This window comes from Bos taurus, chromosome 22, assembly GCF_002263795.3.
Source record: "Bos taurus isolate L1 Dominette 01449 registration number 42190680 breed Hereford chromosome 22, ARS-UCD2.0, whole genome shotgun sequence".
NCBI classification, from domain to species: domain Eukaryota; kingdom Metazoa; phylum Chordata; class Mammalia; order Artiodactyla; family Bovidae; genus Bos; species Bos taurus.
Genome location: NC_037349.1, coordinates 56118719 through 56137035, shown reverse-complemented (window position 1 = coordinate 56137035; position 18317 = coordinate 56118719). Strand labels below are relative to the sequence as shown.

The window sequence follows — 18317 nt, the reverse complement described above, 5'->3', positions numbered from 1 at the left end:
CAACTCCTCCTTGGACACACACACACACACACTCTGAGCTCTAGGCCACACAGCCTGGACCCAGATCCTGCCTCTGCTCCTCCTAAGCTGTGTGATCTGCAGCAAGTTACTTAACCTCCCCGGGCCTCAGTTGCTTCATCCGTAAAACGGGGATGGGAACAGAGCCTACTTGAGAGGACTGCTGTTTGAACAGAGTCACGCTCTTGTGATGTGCTTAGTAGGCGAAACCCCACGCCTGGTGCACGCTAAACGCTCAGTAAAGGCACGCTGTTGCCAACCGGCAGCCTCCCTGGAGCACTAATGGGTTCCCAAATGCCAGGGTCCATGTGCCGCCCACACTTGACTGCCTCCACTCCCGCGTCACCCAGCTCAGTGACACACGGGTCTGGTGCACACACTCATTCCTCTCCCTGACCCCCCCACCAGCAGGGCCCTGGCACACACCTGCCACACCCATGCACACATCTGCCAGCTCGCAAAGGCGGCTCTGAGGGGCCCACACGGCCGGCCCCGAACACACCTTGGGCAGACACGGCACTCACACGCTGTGCCCTCAGCCCACTGCTACGACCCTCACTTGCACACCCAAGTCTCTTCGGAACATGTCTTGCAGACACCTCTTTAGAAGATATGCCCCTCTGGCTCTCGTCAGCACACACTTGGGCACTCACCCACAATGGTATCAGCCCTGCACACCTAGACACGTGCACCTGTAAGGGAGCACTCCTATGGACGGCCCAACGGGCTCACACCATATTCAGGCCAGTGCCCCCCACCTCGGCTGATACCTGTATCCTCAGGTCATCACCGGGGTTTCCACAAAAGCACCTGGGGCGCAGAGTTCACACTTGGGTCCCCATACACGCACATCTGGGTCGAGGTACGCTCACACGTGGGACCCGCTCAGCTGCACAACCTGCTGGGTTACCCGCCCGCCCTCCCGCCGGCGCCCTGGGACGGTCCCCGAGCCCCGGCTGCCTGGGCGTCCTACCTGGATGTTGCGCTTGCGTTCGCAGGCCGGCCCGGTGCCCTGCACCACGCTGTCGAGCACGGCCACCACGTCGGGTGCAGGATCTACAAAGCAGGCGGTGCGCGCGGCGCGGATTGCGGCTTGCACGTCGGCGAAGCGGAAGGCGCAGAGCGCGGCGGGAGCCGCGCGGGCCGCCGGGGTCCCCTGCGGCCGCTCGAAGACCGCGAAGAGCAGCTCGCGCGTGGGGAAGACGGACACCAGGCGGCTGTAGAGGTCGCCGCGGCCCGCGCCGCCCGCGCACTGCAAGCCCAGCTGGATGTAGGACTCCGTGAGCTTCTTGGCGTCGCCGCCGGCGCCGCGGGGCAGGCAGATGCGCGCCAGCAGGCTCCGCGCCTGGCTCTCCTTGTCGCCTGCGCGCGCCTCGCTGTTGAGCGCCAGGTACGCGTAGGTCTGCGCGCCGGGTCGCGGGTCGGGAGGGTGCAGGAAGGCGCGGACGAAGCCCAGCTTGTGCTGCTCCTTGGCGCCCTGCTTGATCTTGAGAATGTTGTCGTCGGAGGGGTTGAGGTCGAAGGTGAAGAGCTTGGCCAGGTCGCCGCGCGCGTCCAGGGAGCGGATGGCGATCTCGGGCGTGTTCTCGAAGCGGTGGTCCTCCAGGCTGCGGTTGCGCGGGAAGAAGGCGCTGCCGTAGCCCGTGTACGTGGCGCCCACGAGCAGGCGGCTGCCCCCGGCGCCGGCCGCCGGCGGCAGGAGCAGCCCCACGGTGGACGCGTTGGGGTGGTTGGCCGCCACGTTCAGCATGCTGGGGAACACCGTGACGGGCGCGGCGGGCGGCGCGGCGGGCGGGAAGGGCACGGCCACCGCCGAGATGTTGCCCCGCCGCCGCAGCTGGCAGAAGCCCTGGTAGATGGAGCCACACACGACCACCAGGCCCTGGCCCGGGTCCAGCTGCAGGATCTTGTTGTAGTTGTCGGTGAGGCGCCGCGGGTGCTCGCACGAGGCCTGGGGGAGCTGCGGGGCGTGACACAGCGGGCTGTCGGCCACCGGGCCCACGGCCGCCTCGGCTTCCAGGCTCAGGTTGGCGCCCGACAGCTGGTAGAGGCGGTTGACGGCCGCCAAGTACACGGTCCCCGCCGCGCCGTCCAGGGCGAAGTTGTTGGTGGGCGTGGGCGAGGGGAACCGGCGCTGGATCTCCAGGGCGCCGATCCGGGCCGCCCCCAGGAGCAGCAGCAGCCAAAGCAGCAGCGGCGGCGGCGGGCACTGCGGGGCCCGGAATGGCGGGCGCGGCGGCAGGGGGCTGGCCGCGGCGGCCCGGGCGCTAAGGGGTGCGCCGCCCGCGGCGCGACGAGCCATCCGGGCGTGCGCGGGCTGCGCGGCACGGCGAGTGCATGGGGCGCGGCGCGGCCGGGAGCCGGGAGCCCGGAGGCGGCAGGAGGCGGGGGGCGGGCCCGGGCCGCGAGGCGCGCTTCCTGCCCGCGCCAGCCAGCCAGCCGCCCCCGGCCCCGGCGCCCCGGCCCGGCTCCGTCGCTCCGCGCAACTCGGGGGCGGGGCGGGGGCGGCTCCGCCGCGGACACGCCCTCGGGCCCCGCCCCCGCCGCGCCCCGCCCGGCCGCGCCCCGCCTCCCGGGCCCCCTCCCGGCCCCAGGCCCAGCTCCCGCACGCACTCTGGGTCCCCCCGCCCCTGGCGGCCCGGGCCTCGCCCCACCGGGCCCCGCTCGGCTGTCGGTGGGTCGGCTGCCCGGCGGCCTGCACGACCCTCTCGCGCGGCACCCGGAGCTGCCCCCGCCTCCGTCGCTGATTGCTTGAGTTCCTTCTCCCTCTTGGCTGCCTTGGCCTGTCTGTCGTGCTTTATTTTTTCTTTCTCTTTTCTCCCATCTCTTTTTCTGTATCTGTCTTTCTCGCTGAATGTCTCTCGGCGTCTCCCTGTCTCTGCGTGGCCCGCCCCCCACCCCAACTCCATGCGTGCCGTCTCTCCTTTTCTCGGTCTCTGCTTCACCCACCCTCCCCTGTTCTGTCCTGGTGGCTCCCTCTGCGCCCGCCCCGTCGGGCCCTCTGTCTCCCTGGAGCCCTCTGCCCCGTCTCGTCCACCTCTGTCCACCCTCCTCATCCCCGTCCTCCTGGTCTCTCCCCATCTCACACTCCAGTCTCCTTCACAGGATATACTGCCCAGGCCTCAAACCCCAGAGCCTGGGCACCCGCAGGTCAGTTGGACAGGGGCACCACCCCCTCAGATTCCATGATCTCCAGCCCAGAAGGGGCCTTGACCAGTGCACAGATCAGGGGAAAGCACAGAGGTACTATTTTAGGACCGTTCAGAGCCCAGGGCACCCAGAGTGGGGCCTTGGTCCTGGTTGGGGGGATGGGTGGTGTGATGGCCCCAGGAGGCCCACAGGGTGGAAGCTGCCCTTCCACCCACTTTATTCAGAACTCTAGGAGGATCTAAAATCCCCCCAAATTTAGGGGAAGATCAGCCACATGTGGGGCTCCCCTGGTGGTACAGTGGTAAAGAATCCGCCTGCCAGTGCAAGAGAGCCGGGCTTGATCCCTGGACTGGGAAGAGGAGGAGGCCATGGCAACCCACTCCAGTATTCTGGCCTGGAGAATCCCACGCACAGAGGAGCCTGGCGGGCTACGGTCCATGGGTCACAGGGAGTTGGACACAACTGAAGCGAGTTAGCACGCTTGCTTGTGGGCACAGCCACAGGTAAGCCGGCCCTGGGCTTGCTTCTCCTTTCACGTGGGAGAAGCAGGTGGGCACTGGGGGCAACAGTGGGCAGCGATGACGACAGGTCATGGGGCCTGCACGAGGCGCACACGTGGCAGCTGACCACTGCCAGCGCCCAAGCAAGGCTCGCCCCCTGCCATATGCCATACCAAGCACATTCTGACTCACTCGGCCCTCGCAGCCGCCTCTGACACTGCTCAGATTACTGTCCCACCTTACAGATTCAGAGCCTGAGGCCCCAGGGGTGCACGGACTGGCTCCAGACCCACAGCTCCTAAGGAGCAGAGCTATGATGTTTGAAAGCCCCATCTGCAGGCTCCGAACCCCACCCAACTCTCCCCGGCCAGCTCCAGCCTCTCAGAACTGGGTGGGGGGAGCATAGCCTCCCTCACCTGTTCCCACCTGGCCAGGAAGGAAGGATGGCGGGGGCTGTTTCTCGGGGCCCCACGGGGCAGGCAGGAAAGGCCAGGCTGACAGCAGGCCCCCCACTTCCCCAAACGGCCCGGCTTCCTGCCGTCAGGATGTGCGCATCAGCCTGCCTCTTTCCAAGCCCTCGGATGGGTCTGACCGCCGCCCTGACAGCCAGCCGGGAGCACTCCACGCAGGAAGCCAGAGGTTCTGCTTTGGGGCCCCATCCCCCGCCCCCGGGGCTCAAGGCCGCTCAGGAGACAGCCTGATAAGACCCTGGTCCCCACCTCCAGCCTTGGTGGGGAGCACTTAGCTGTGCCACCTCTGGAGCAGCCTGGGACGGGTGCAGGGGGCTGCCTCAGTGCACCTCGCCCCCGCTCCCCAGGGCCCCCTCCGTCTAAGTCCCGCCCCATCCCATCCTCCTCAGCCTTCCCCACCCGTCTCTGGTTCTGTCTGCCTTCTCACTCCTCCCGGTCTCTCCCATTCTTTGTCTCTCCCCCACCAACCCTTCTACTCTGTCTTTGTGTGGGCATCTCTCTCTCTGTCTCTGCCCCTCTTAATCTCCCTCCCCCGATCTCCCAAGCCCTCTCTCTCTCCACCCCCCTTGCCCTCCTAGCTTCCTTCCTGTCTCCCAGCTCATCTTGCCACATCCTGCAGCTCCCCCCACCGAGCCTTGAGGAGAATGCTGTCTGTGGTCGCAACTTCAGTCTGGCGCATGGTGGATGGTTCTGGGCACTCTGGACACCAAACTACCTGCCAAGCCAAGGGCTGGGTTTCCAGAGATGCCGGGGAGCTGGGGCTCCGCAGGCCAGGTGAGCCGTGGAAGCCACGGCCAGGGTCCAAGCGTCTTCATGGAAGCTGGAGGTGGCAGTGCTGTGTGGCCTAGGGCAAGGCCCTTACCCTCTCTGAGCCCATGTCCTTGTCTGTAAAATGAGGAGAACCATAAGAGCCCTCCAGCCCCTGCGAGGCTGTGGATGTGAAGCCAGCCCAGTGATGGGCACATGGCAGGCCCTGGGTAACTGTGTGCTTCTTCCCTTATATCAGGGCCCTGTGGCAGCTCGCAGACCCACTCTCCAACAAGAGCAAACTACTGTACCCAGCACTGCCCCGCACAACCTCATGCCCTCCTCACAGCCAGCAGAAAACACAGGGGTCATCAAACCCATTTCACAGATGGAGAAATGGAGGGGGCATGAGCGAGGTGAGGATTTGAACCCAGCTCTAACCAGATCACATGTTTTCCCCCCTCTGCCCATTCATTACCCTCAGGCCACAATGGATCGTGGTGGCGGCCACACTGGATCCCCGGCTGGGCAGAGAGGTGCTGATAACTGTGGGCTGAGGGAGGGAGGGAGGGAAGGAAGGAAGGGAGGGAGGAAGGGAAGAGCCCATATCTCCCCTGGTCATGCTAAGAGGCGGAGGGGTAGGGGGTATCCTCTGAGAAGGGATTTTAGAGGGGACACAGGGGAGATGGATGATCCCCAGGCAGGGGGGTTAGGCAGTACCCACCATCAACCCACGCTGAGTTAACTAACCCGGATTAACCTACCCTGGAGTGGCTGCCAGCTACCCGGGGTGGCACTGTGATCAGGCCCTTCTCTGTGTCTGCTCAAGAGGAAGTTTCTGCTTGGGGCCCATGTATCTTTAATACCTCTCTAACATTTGTCACTGTCCATTTTTAATAGAGATGAGGTCTCAAGCTCAGCATTCTAGAATTTTGCTTATAGCTCCTTGTTTTCTTTATAATATTGGCACTTATTTTATGGCTTGGGCAAGTGAGGCTGGCTTTCCAAGTATAATACCGATGTCAAGCTTGCTTGATAAATGCATTTATGGAAGTCTTTAAAACGTGGGTTGATTTAAAGACAAATGGCACCCCACTCCAGTACTCCTGCCTGGAAAATCCCATGGACGGAGGAGCCTGGTAGGCTGCAGTCCATGGGGTCGCTAAGAGTCGGACACGACTGAGCGACTTCACTTTCACTTTTCACTTTCATGCATTGGAGAAGGAAATGGCAACCCACTCCAGTGTTCTTGCCTGGAGAATCCCAGGGACGGGGGAGCCTGGTGACTGAAGCGACTTAGCAGTAGCAGCAGCAGCAGGGTCACAATCCAGGTGGTATGACGAGTCTAACATTTGGGAAACACTGATAGAAACCAGTGTGCTTGGAGACGAGGACACAGTGCCCAGATGGGGTAGGTCCTTGCCTGGACACCCAGAGGTCCAGTGGCCAGGCCGGCCCAGAGAAGGGGGAGCCCGGGCCTTTCCCTGTCGCCTGGGCTGGGACGGGGGGCGGGGGGTTCCCCATCCTGACACGTCTGTCCTCTGCTCTCTGGCCGCCCAGGGCAGAGTGCAAGGAGGAGGAGGAGGAGGAAATGTTTTCCTTCTTCAATTGGAAAAAATAACAGTGGGGCCAGGGCTGACAGGGAGGAGGGGGCCCCTGCCCTCCAGTCCTGCGGGCTGGCCTCCTCCGCCAGCACTTCCCCTGCAGGAAGTGATCCCCACACGCCCCCTGCTCCGCGCACCGCCGTGGTGACAGGGACAGAGTCCTCCGGGACAGCTCGGCACCCCAGCCTGGGCCCCCGACAGTGCCAGGGCCCCCCTGCAGCTCCTCCTCGAGGCTCTGCCCATCTCACCCTCCCCGGGAACAAGCCTGATGGCCGGGTTTTCTCAGCCCCATTTTACAGACAGGAACACTGAGGGTCAGGGAGGTGCCACCCTTTGCCCACGGTGGCACGGCTGGGCGGCCTCTGAACCCCACTCTAGGCCACTGTGACCCTCTGTGTCCTGCCCTGGCGTTGGGGAGGCCTGAGTTCCAGGCCCAGCTGTGTCTGCCCCAGCCGCCTGGGTGAGCTTGGTGGCAACTGCCTCTCTTTGAGCCTCAGTTTCCTCATCTGGCAAAGGGGAGGGTAAGCAGGCTCCCAAGGCTGCGGCGAGAACGGAAAAACCGACATGTCAAAGGCCCGGCAGGTCAAGCAGCAGGGCGTCCACTGACCTTCCAGCTCTGGATCGCAGGCGTCCTCTCCCCTAGCCCCTCAGATGGGATCATCTGTACCCCACTCAGGAGAGGCCCCCAGACCCAGATGACGACGTCACCCTCGTATCAGCTGCCACCGAGACACGCTGTCGATGCCACTGCCATTACCCACCTGGATGCAAAAGGTTGCCTCCGTTAACCAACCTTCGGCCCGGGTCTCCCTCCCCTCTTCTCATCAACCTGAATGCCAGGTTGAGAGACACCTAGGGGCCTGCCTGAGGTCACACAGCAAAGAGTCGGCCTGAAGTGGCCCCTGCCCCCTCCCCCTCTCTAGGCAGCCCTGCCCCTCCACGCTGGGTCTCCCATCACGGTCTCTGCGTCCTACAGGAGTGGACATGGGTGGGGCCGGGTTACCCTCGAGCGGCAGCGTGGGCGGGGCCACAGGACCCATAACCGTCCTGGGTTTCAACTACAGACCCCTGGTGCTGCTGGGGAGGTTCGGTGGGTGTCTGCCCACGGCCAGCTCTGGGGAAGACCAGGGGGGTGGACCTTTTTCAGGGTTCTGGAGCATTCCATCCCCCAGGATGGATGCCCTGGAGGGGGTGGCAGGGTGGGGAGGGGGTGGGTAGACTTCTAGGTCGTGTGTCAGGGCTCCCGAGGGGCGCCCACCCTCGCCTGTGACAAGCCCCCTGCCCACTTCTGTCCTTTGTCTCCCCTGAGAGGCTGGAGCAAATGGCTCTCCTTCCTGCGTGTGAGAGACACCCTCTCCCGGCTCTGGGCACAGCCCTGCCCTCTGGGGTGGGGACCCGGAGCCCCCATGCACCCACCCCGGGCGCCGGGCCTGCCAAGCCCCTGCGTGGGCCTTTGTGCTCTGTGAGTCGGATAATGGGCGGCATTCTCAGACGTCCAGTCATGGGTCTGGGCCCGGGAAAGGACCCCGGCAGCTCCACACTGAGGCCTCTGTCCGGCAGCGGCAGGGGGCTGGGGGCAGGGCCGCCCCCGGGGACCCCACCCACATTCTCAGGCTGTTGCCCGCTCCAGGGGGCCAGCTGCCCGGGGCAGGCGATCCCTGAACAGAGGGGAGGTGCCCCCACAGATGGAGCCCCGAGGAGGCAGGGGAAGGCCAGAGCTGAGCAGGACGCTGCTGTTCACTGAACAGTCATGGGGGCTGAGCACCTACTGTGCACCAGACATATCCCAGTCAATCCTCAAGGAAGCCATCGAAGGGCGGTGCTAGTGATCCCATTTGATGGATGAGTAAACTGAGGCTCAGGGAGGCAAGGCAGTGGCCCTGGATTTGAACCCAAGCCTGTCTGGCCATCCTCATTCCAGCGGATTTTGAGTGACCACCTACTGTACGCCCCAGGACCCAGCTGTGATGATGCCTTGAAGATACACAGAGGAGCGTTCAGGCAGCCAGGCCCCTGGGAGCAACCAAGGCAGGCTTCCCAGGGGAAGGGGCACCCAAGTCCTGGGGTTTACAGAGCCCTTACAGGATGACTCAGGATTGAACGTGAACTTCATCCTTCACACCACATGGACTGTCAGGCCCATTTATGGGGGAGGAGAAAAGGGAAGTGACTTGCTCAGGGCCACCCCGCCACTCAGGTTGGAGTGGGAACTCCTAGGTCTGGCTGTTCCCTCTTCCCCACGAGCGAAGTCCAGTCAAAGCTGTGCCACTGTCATCCTGCGGTCCTGGGTTCAGATCCGTCTGCTTCCCATGTGTGTGACCCGGGGTGAGTCCCTTTGGCTCCCCAGGTCTCAGACTCCACACCAGTGTTTAGTTCAGTCGCTCAGTTGTGTCCGACTCTGCGACCCCATGAACCGCAGCACACCAGGCTTCCCTGTCCATCACCAACTCCTGGAGTTTACCCAAACTCATGTCCATAGAGTCGGTGATGCCCTCCAACCATCTCATCCTCTGTTGTCCCCTTCTCCTCCCTCTTTCAACCTTTCCCAACATCAGGGTCTTTTCAAATGAGTCAGCTCTTTTCATCAGGTGGCCCAAGTATTGGAGTTTCAGCTTCAGCATCAGTCCTTCCGGTGAACATTCAGTGAAATGGTTCTACAAGTCCCAGCCTTTCCAGGCCATGTGGATCAAAATGAGATATTCCCTAGAGCATGCGGAGCTGCCAGCCATTTGACCTGTGGTAAAGAATCACTCATATTGATCATTCAAGTCATGGATGGTGAGGACATGTTGCTGCTCCCCCGATCCCTCCAGCTCTGGCTTCTGGCCGCCCTGCCCGGCCCCGCCCCACCCCGCCCCGTCCCGCCCCGCCTGGACGGAGCTCAGAGCTGGCTTGGGTGTCAGGTGCCCACAGAGGCAGCTCTTCCCCCTGCTGCCACTTCCTCCCCCTGCAGCCAGGGCCTCATCTCAAGACCCTTTTGTCCTCTCCAGACTACATGCTCCTGAGCCTCACTTTCTCTTCTGTAAAATGGGCTGATGCATCTGCTTCCTGACAGAGTTGGCCCATGGCGTTTGGTCTCTGCCTGGGACAGAGCTGGGTCTTTTCTCAGTGGCTCCTTGGAGTCTGCTTAGCAGGTGTGCCTGGACCTGGCCTGCAACTGAACCGATTCTGAGACCCCTTCCACTCCAGCGGGGCACACACGAGAACCGGAAAGTCCTTCTGGCTCTAGGACAGGGCAGAGATGCTCTCATTGGCACGCATGTGTGGGCGAGGCTGGCGTGGATGAGCAGGGCTCAGTCTCACCGGCCCTGTGGCCTGCACAAGTCTCTAAAGAGAACCCAGTGTTTGGAGAAGACGTGCATCTTCTTTTCTTGGTCACCTTGCAGGCGTCTCTCCACACCCAGCCCAGATGTCGCTTCCTTCGGAAAGTCTTTCCTCTTGAGCTCCCAGGCCTCCCTCAAGGTCTAGTCTACATGGCTGTCTTTCTGAGAGGACTACCTTGAGTCTTTCCTTCCAGAGGACTTTCTGGAGCAGTATCAGAAGCCCCTCTCTTCAGAATGCTCACCTCACAGTAGGAGAGCATCTGTCCTCCCCAGCGGACTGGGTGGTCTTCCCGGGTGGACACATGATCACTGCCTGTAAACGTTAGGATGGATGGACCTCTGTGTCCCCACCCTAGGACATCGACCGAGCAGATGGGATGGTCACGCTGGCCGCTGGAGACCCCTTCCTGGGCGACGCCAGACACACTCTGCCAAAGCTGCCGCCACGACCCCAACTTTGTCCACGTGGCCACACTGCCCGCCCCCCTTCACAAGACCAGGCCATCCTGCCCTGTGCCTGGAAGACCGGCTGGCCCTCAAGGTGACCCCTCAGCCAGCCTGATTCCTGGTGTGGTTCTGAGGGTCCTGCGCCTCCAGGCAAAACTCTGGGTGGAATGAAACACCAGAACAGAGTTCTCCCTTCCTTCTTTCCACCACCACTGACCAAGCACCTACTCTGCCAAACCCTGGGGATATTATGGGGACCCTGCAGGCATGGTCTCTGTCTCATGGGGGAGATAGTCTTTAATCAAATAGTGCAAATAATCACATAACTGCGAAGAGCCACAGCTTTACAAAGGGCAACACCACGTGGTTCCAGGAGAATTTCTCGCAGGGTGGGGGGACCTGAGCCCATCTTGGGGTGAGCAAGGGCCTCCCTGGGGCAGTGACCCTTGAGCTAAGATCTGCAGGACGCTCACGGGAGAGCTTTCCCAGCACGAGGACCAGGGCAGCAGCTGGAGTGGGCAGTGCGCAGCCCCTGGAGGCGCAGAGAAGGTGAGCTGGGGGCTCCGCTGGAGGGGGGTGGGGTGGGATGGGTTCTCCAGGCTCTGGAGAGCTAGGCAAGGCCAGGGAGAGCCCCCTGACTGCACAGCGAGCACAGGAAGCCAAAGATGGCTTTCGGGTTCTTAGGAAGAGGAACTCCTGAGGACTAGGGGACGACGATGTGGTCTGTGGTGAGGAGAGGCAGGGTCCAGGCAGGGAGTTCCTAGGTTGGGGGCTTCACCAGCCTGGGGCTGCCTCTTCCAGAAGCTGAGAGCAACAGGCTGATGGGAGATGCAGAGTTCAACCTGAGACATTAAGTCAGAGGGGCCTCCCGGGTCACTGGGGGCAGACTCTGCCCTGTCTGAAACTCGCAGAGGTGGGATGGCACCACGCTGCCCTTGGCTCTGAAGAGGCCTTCTCATGGACAGCTGCCCAGGGTGGGCGGGGCCGCAGCCCATCAGTTCACCTGCCAGGAGAGAAGCATGGGGGCCACGGGGCACACTCTGGTAATGACCGTCCCCCCAGCTCCGCCCCAGCCTGCAGGACCCCCTGTCTCGGGTGGGCTCCCAGTGTGTATGCACTGGGGGGGGGCGCTAAGAGGGGAAAACATGGGCACAGTTGTGGGGAGACGTGTGTGTGTGTGTCTGTGTGCACGTTGGGGTCGTGTGTACAAGGGTGGGAATCCGGAAACACGTGGGGGATGAGTGTGCAAGCTAAGCTCCGCATGGGTAACAGGCTGATGTGAGGGGATGGACACAAGAGCCCACGCTGTGCACTTCTCGCTGGGACTCCGGTCTCTGGAGTGTCCACTGGCCCTGGGCTTGCTGCCCCCAGGACTGCTAGAGGATTTCCTCCTCAAACTGCCAGATTTTTATCATCAACCGTCAAAAGCTCAATTTCTGCTTTGGAGGGTTCAGTCTGGTCCTGGGTGGTTCAGCCTGTGACCTTGAGTGGTCCAGCCTCTGGCCTTGGAAGTTAAGTTAGTATTAGTCACTCAGTCGTGTCTGACTCTTTGCGGGCCCATGGACTGTCACCCACCAGGCTCCTCTGTCCGTGGGATTCTCCAGGCAAGAATACTGGAGCGGATTGCCATTTCCTTCTCCAGGGGATCTTCCCGACCCAGGAATTGAACCTGGGTCCTCCTTCTCCAGGGGATCTTCCCGACCCAGGAATTGAACCTGGGTCCTCCGCATTGCAGGCAGATTCATTACCATTGAGCCACCAGGGAAGCCTAAGGCCTTGGAAGGTCCAGCCTAAGGGCTTCCTAAGGCCTTGGAAGGTCCAGCCCTTAACCAGGGGCAGGCCAGCCCGTGAGCATTACTCAGCCTGGCCAGTCCCCTGAGTTGAGGAACTTGGAACTGGTCCCTTGGGGACTTTTGGGTGACGCCATCTGTCATCTTACTTAAGCGCAGTCTCCACTGACCACAGCCAGGAGGCTCAGGATGAGCCAGCGTCCTCACCAGTACTTCCCCGCATCCCTCCCCGACTCCAGGCCAGAGTCTGAGTCCCCAGGGCCCGGGAGCCCCCCACCCCCAGGTCCTGGTATGCATGTTACGTTTCACCACGACCCTGAAACTTCCCTCCTCGTCCTGGCCCTGGCTGAGCCTCTAAGGGTGCCTTTAAGAGTCAGTGCTGGCCTCTCCCCTTCCAGGCAGCCTTCCCTGATCTCCCAGGCTGGGTGAGTCCTCCCACTCTGCGCTCCCACGGCCCCCCCCGTGGCCACCACCACAGCGCCCACACCAAGCGACAATGTGTCTGTTGCTCTGGCTCCCTCACCAACCGGGAGTGTCTCAGGAGCTGGATCTTGTCGGGGGCATACCTGGGTCCCCCACAGGGACTCAGAGCAGGCTCACGAGAGGGAATGAACCAGTGAGTGAATGGATGGGCAAGGAGACGAACTAAAGTCCTCTCGCCACTTTCTTGGCTGGTACCCACTCCTCACAGCCCCAGGGCCCTGGTGTCTGGCTGATGCTCCCCCTCCGCCACACTGTGCTTTCACCCACCTGCCAGGGAAGGCCGACACCCATCCCCCCAGCCTGGGGAGGGTTTGTGAGTCTAAAAATACAGATTTTCCTATGAGGACGTGACTTGGCTGGGTTGATCATGCTGGCATCAACTCATTCCCCCAGCTTAGGGCCACAGGCAGGGGCCGGACACTCTGGGTGCCCCGGGTGGTGTGGGGAGGCTTTGGGAACCGAGGGACCAGGTTTACATCCTGCCTCACCACTCCCCAGCTGCAGGACCTTGAACAGAGCCCTTCTCTCCCAGCCTCTGTTTCCCCTTCTGCAAAATGAGGGTGAGGCTGCGCCTCTCAGCTTCACTGGAGCCTCATCACCTTTTTCACAGCCCGGGGCACACGGCAGAAGACCTACCGAGCCCAAGGCGGAAAATAAAACAGCTACAGTTTACTGAGGCTGCCCAGGAGCTGCACGTGGATGATCACATTTATTCCTCACAATAGCGGCCCATGAGGGAGGGCCTTCTGTTATACCCATTCTGCAGATGGGAAGCAAGGCAGAGTGGAGTTGAGTGACTTGTCCACAGTCACGCACTCAATGCGTCACCCCACCTGGACCCAGCCCAGGCCTCCACTGCATCGCACGTGGCACTGAAGACAGAACCTGGGAGGTGCCCAGACACCCTGTCCTTTCCTCCCATTTGTCCAGAGGGCACCCCCTCCTCCCCTCCCATCAGTCTGAGATGACATCATCCGTCCAAGCCCCACCCCCTCCCGCCTCTCCTGGAATCTCTTCTCCATGAAGCAGCCTCAGGGAGACTGTCCAATTGCAAACCTCTTCACATTGTTTTCCAACAGCTTGAAACCCTGCAAAAGCTCTTGGGGGTAAAGCCCCACCTGTTTTCCTTCATCCATGACCCCTGAGGACTCCACAGTGGGCAGAGGCCCCAGGCGCTCCCTGCACAGTGCTCACAGCACCCTAGTTGCCAGGTTATTTGGTGAGTGTCTGTAAACACCCGAGGGCAGGTCCACATGTTTGTTCATTGCTGCTGCCCCAGGGCTAGACCCCCAGCGGGTGCTCCTACAACCCTAAGGCAGCAAGGAATGGTCCCTGGGCTGGCCTTGTGTCCAGCTGAACACGGACTTAGTGGGGTACCCAGGCCTGGCGAGGGTGGGCTACAGAGACTTTGAGTAGCTGCTGGGGAGGGAGACCCCAGCACTGGCCCAGCATCCAGAGGAAGCTATTTCTAGCTCCAGGAAACAGGAAGTGAGTCATGGCCTGAGAAGGCTGGCCGGACGCTCAGCACCTCGGGCGCAATTGATGAGCGCCTGGACGGAAGGGCCAGCCGCACCTCGGGAAGCAGGAAGGAGGCCTGGAGGAAGGGGATAGGAGGGGAGACCCTCTCCCCAGTGAAACAGGAGGCCCTGTGGGGCCCCAGAGGAAGCCGGTGAGCTCCACACGGATGGAGCCACCAGCCCATTGCCCCTCCGCACCTGGGGTTGGTCAGCGGGGCAGGAGAGGCCACCTGCCCAAACCTTCCAACCCAACTGACACTCATCCGGGGCCCGCCCCAGGGGCACCCATACTCATCTCATCTGCTCCCCTCAGGAGCACGGGCAATCCCTCGCCCCGTTTCACAGAAGGCCAAAGACAGGCAGGGGCTTGCCAAGGCCAAGTCCACAGAGAGGACCGCAGGGGACTCGAACCCCGCCCAGTGTGACCAGGTAGAGCGCTCACAGAGGACAGGAGGCTACCACCACGAACATCTGGGCAGGTGTCTGAGGCCCCCTGGCTGGGCTCTAGACCCCATTCAGTCTCTATCTGAAAATAGTAAAACCAAACAAGTAACCCCACCACCGCCCCAGGCCCCAACTTCCCTGTCTTCACTCAAGAGGCTTGGCTGGTCAGGCCAGAGTCAAAGTCTGGGGTCTGAGGCTGGGACGGTCCCCCCTGAGCTGAGACTCCCCGGGCAAGCGACCAGGGAAACCCCCTTCCTCCTGGTATCACAGCCTGGGGCCCCAATATGGTTTTGGTCGGGTGGGGGGGCACCACCCTGTGAACCTCCATCCGGGACAAAGGATGATGCCAGCGGGCTGCCGTCAATCGGTGGGGGGGGGGGAGGTCCGCAGGAGAACTTTCACTTCCTCAACTAGACCCATGTCATCCCATCCCTGCCCCTCCGTTCTCACTTCCCCCTCCATGCCACGGCAGGGGTGGGCATTCCCCTGCCCCTACAGGAATGGAGGGCTGTAACATCCCGAGCTGCACTCCAGGACCTGGGCGTGGACGTGCCATGCAGCTAACGATGGGCACCCTGAGGGCCCGCCACCGAGGGTGTGCACCGCGGGTTACAGGGTTGGGGAGAGGCAGAATCAGGCAGGGTGAACCCTTGATGTTTTGCTGGGTGCCTGCATGCGTGCCAAGTCGCTTCAGTCGTGTCCAACTCTTTGCGATCCCATGGACTGTAGCCCGCCAGGCTCCTCTGTCCATGGTATTGTCCAGGCAAAAATACTGGAGTGCCATGCCCTTCTCCAGAGGGATCTTCCCGACCGAGGGATCGAACCCTGGTCTTTTACATTTCCTGCACTGGCAGGCAAGAACTTCACCACTAGCGCCCTCTGTACCGGAGTGCTTTGCTGGGTGGGAGGGGAGAATTTGAAGTTTTTCTTTCGAGTCTCAATTTTCTAAGTTTCATCAGAGAAACTTGTGTATTATTTGTGTTAAAGGCAACAGAAGACAAAAGCCACGGGTTGGGAGGATGTGGGTTATGGTGGGTATTTGTTGAGAATCAGAGGCCAAAAGCGCAGCTGCACCTACAAAGAGAGGGAGGGTGGGGCCCAGAGCCTGGGGACGGGGCACTCCGAGGCGAGACCACCTCGGCCCAGCCCAGGCCCTGTCGCCGCCCCACAGCCCCGAGGGAGAGACTCAACTCCACCGTGGCGGGGTACCAGACGCTCAGAACAGCTGGCCACCTGTCGGGGGTCACCCACCCGAGAAGGGCTAACAGTGCCGCCGACCCCAGACCCTCCTCTCAGACACAACGTTCAGGGCTGGACTCACCTGGCTGGTCCGCAGGTCCCCTCGGAAAGGTAGCACTGGTGGAACGCCAGCTCTGAAGCTCCCAACAAGCCACCACCCTGCTCGGTGCCTCAGTTTCTCCCGGGTACCCGGGGCGGAGTCAGCAAACGCTGCGCACGCACGCGTGGGCACGTACACGTGGGCCCGGACGCACCGCCTCTGCTATTTGACGGACATGAAGGAACCCAGCGCCACGCGCATGCGTAAGGCATCCTCCGGGGTCGGGGGCGGGTTGCCCAGTATCTGTGCGTGACAGCCAGAGGTCCCCCCGCCCCCCATTTTATTATCCAGCCCTGTCCCTCTGTCCTTACTGAACCTCAAGGCCTCCGGACCTCAAGGCTTGATGAGAGGCAGGGGCCCTGCTCCTCTGGACCCGCACGTGCCCACCCAGCGCTGACCCCACGTGATAGAGGAGAGACCGAGAGGTTGAGTGAGGAGCCTCAGAAAAGGCTCGTAAATGCTATAATCAGCGTTATTTGCTGCAGGTTTGCGTTTGCAGGACCCTCGGCCCCTGGCGGAGCCGGGAGAAGGAGAGGTGGGCGTGCGGAGGAACCGGTCGCATTACTTGGTAGCTGAGTGGATCCATGTGAGTTACAGGTTTGGGGCTCCGCTTTCCCCTCCATGCCCCGGACCCTCCCATCCAAGAGACCAGACCGCCTAGGCACCAAGCCCAGCTGCCCGCCTGCTAAGCTGGTTAAAGCACCTGCAGGATGCCTCCTGGGCCCGGCGCTGGGGCCGTTCAAGTTGGTTTTGCCGGGTAGGGCTGTCATCCCCGTTTTCCAGAGGAGGAAGCTGAGGCTCAGGGAGAACTCACTGCCGAGATTGACAGCCAGGGTCGTCGGAGTCCAGCCCTTGTGCACTCCATCCATTCCCACTTCTGTTCTGTAGCCACCCCCACCGCCCCACCGCGACCCCGCCCGACTCGCCCTTTGCCTTCTCCACCGCAGATCAAGGGGCCTGAGTGGACAGTGAGGACCACAGTGTAGGGACCGGGTCCCCCTTCCCATGCTCTACGCGACTGCTGTCCCCTGAGTGCTGAGCAGAGGAGAAGCTGTAAACCAAGAGGCCCAGCCCGCAGTGGAAGATGAAGTGCTGATGAATGAGAGCAGGAAGGTGCTGACTCCAGTTTGTTTAGCCTGGGTGGGGGAGGTCAGGGAGGGCTTCCTGGAGGAGGCACCGGGGCTACCAACAGGGGCCGGGGCTGAGGTGGGGGGGCGGCACAGCCAGTGCAAAGACCCAGGGGCAAGAAGGAGCCCTTCCTTCCTCCTTGCCCCGCCACGCAGCTCTCTCCTTCCTGACCGCCGCCCCCCGCCCACGCCCATCCTCTCCAGCCGGCTCCTCCAAAGACCGGAAGTTGAGGTGGGAATCCAACCCCGCAGATGAGGAGAAACTGCTCCAAAGGGAAAAAAAAAAGAAAAAAAAACAAACACCAGAACCCTTACACACATTAATTCCATTGTTTCCACTCCCAGATCCTGCCTGAAAAACAAAAATAAAATCAAAATCAAACCCCAGCTGGGAGGCTTTCTCTGGTAAAGCCTTCAAGTTAGGGGGTTGAGTGAAGGAGGCACCACCCCCGTCCCCTGCAAACAGAGACCCCTGTGCCCCTTGGACCTGCGCCTCCACCAGCCCCTCAGTGGGGTGAGCACCGTGGGGGCCGGTTGCCTTCCCTGGCCAGTTCACTCAGACCCTTTCACACTATAAAACTGAGGGGCTGGGCACACAGCGGATCCAGATTGGAACCTGGATCTTTGTGACCCCCAGAACGCACTAGCTTGCCTCCAGTCCAGGGCACTGGGAGCAGGTAAGGAAGAGTAAGTGTTGGCAGGGGTTGCCTCCTGCGCATCCGGCTGGCTCTGCTCATACGTCCAGCGACGGGGAGCTCGCTCCTCACATTCAGCCATCTTCGCCTATTTGCGTTGTCAAGAGCTGTCTGTCCACTCCTGCCGCACCCGGGCCTGGCTCCTAATCTCTGATAGCGACACACCGGGGAGGGTCTGTCGGGACCAGGACTGGAACAGCAGCCTGGTGGGACACTTTTCGGAAATAGGAACAAGAAGTGGGAGGCCACAGGAGGAGAGTTAAGTCTGGCCCCTCCTGGCACTGTGGTTCCTTGGGGGAGTCCCCTGGAGCCTCCCTCCATCCCAGGCCTCTCACGGCCCCCTGGGCAGTGTCCCCCGTCCTGTGCCAGGCCCAGAGGGCACGTCTTGTCTCCCTAGGGGCCTCTGAGGTGGGCGTGATTAGGCCCATTCTACGGATGGGGGTCAATGAAGCGCCAAGGCCGGCCAGGCCGGACCCCATGCAGGGGCCCCCTTCCCACTTCCCTTCAGGGCTGACCTCGGCGGCCCCTGGCCGGGCTTTTCCCAGAGCTGAGGCCGGAAGCGCAGGTCCCGAGTGTTTGTTCAGGCCAGGCCGGGCTCCGGGCAGGCGAGGAGGAAACGGCCGCAAGATGTTTGTCCAATTGGGGGGGGGGGCGGTCAGGATC

General features: G+C 61.9%; 1 protein-coding gene and 1 long non-coding RNA gene across 5 annotated transcripts in view; one reads left to right on the top strand and one right to left on the bottom strand.

Annotated features, from left to right (window-relative positions):
- The window catches only part of PLXND1 (plexin D1), a 49180-nt gene extending 46715 nt beyond the window's left edge, over positions 1–2465 (bottom strand). The window contains exon 1 of the mRNA XM_002697122.5: positions 992–2465. Within this exon, the coding sequence (XP_002697168.4) occupies positions 992–2320 (1329 nt within the window). The 5' untranslated portion in view covers positions 2321–2465. The remainder of the gene's footprint in view (positions 1–991) is intronic.
- Positions 2466–7797: 5332 nt separating this feature from the next.
- Positions 7798–17346, top strand: LOC101902219 (uncharacterized). Of its 4 annotated transcripts, none has more exons than XR_009492413.1 (3): positions 7798–13751; positions 15830–16418; positions 16780–17346. It is a non-coding gene; the product is annotated as an uncharacterized lncRNA (long non-coding RNA). The 4 variants fall into 4 exon arrangements; XR_009492409.1 differs by having other exon boundaries at positions 7798–16035; positions 16318–16418; XR_009492412.1 differs by having other exon boundaries at positions 7798–16418; positions 16780–16945; positions 17116–17346.
- Positions 17347–18317: the final 971 nt, after the last annotated feature.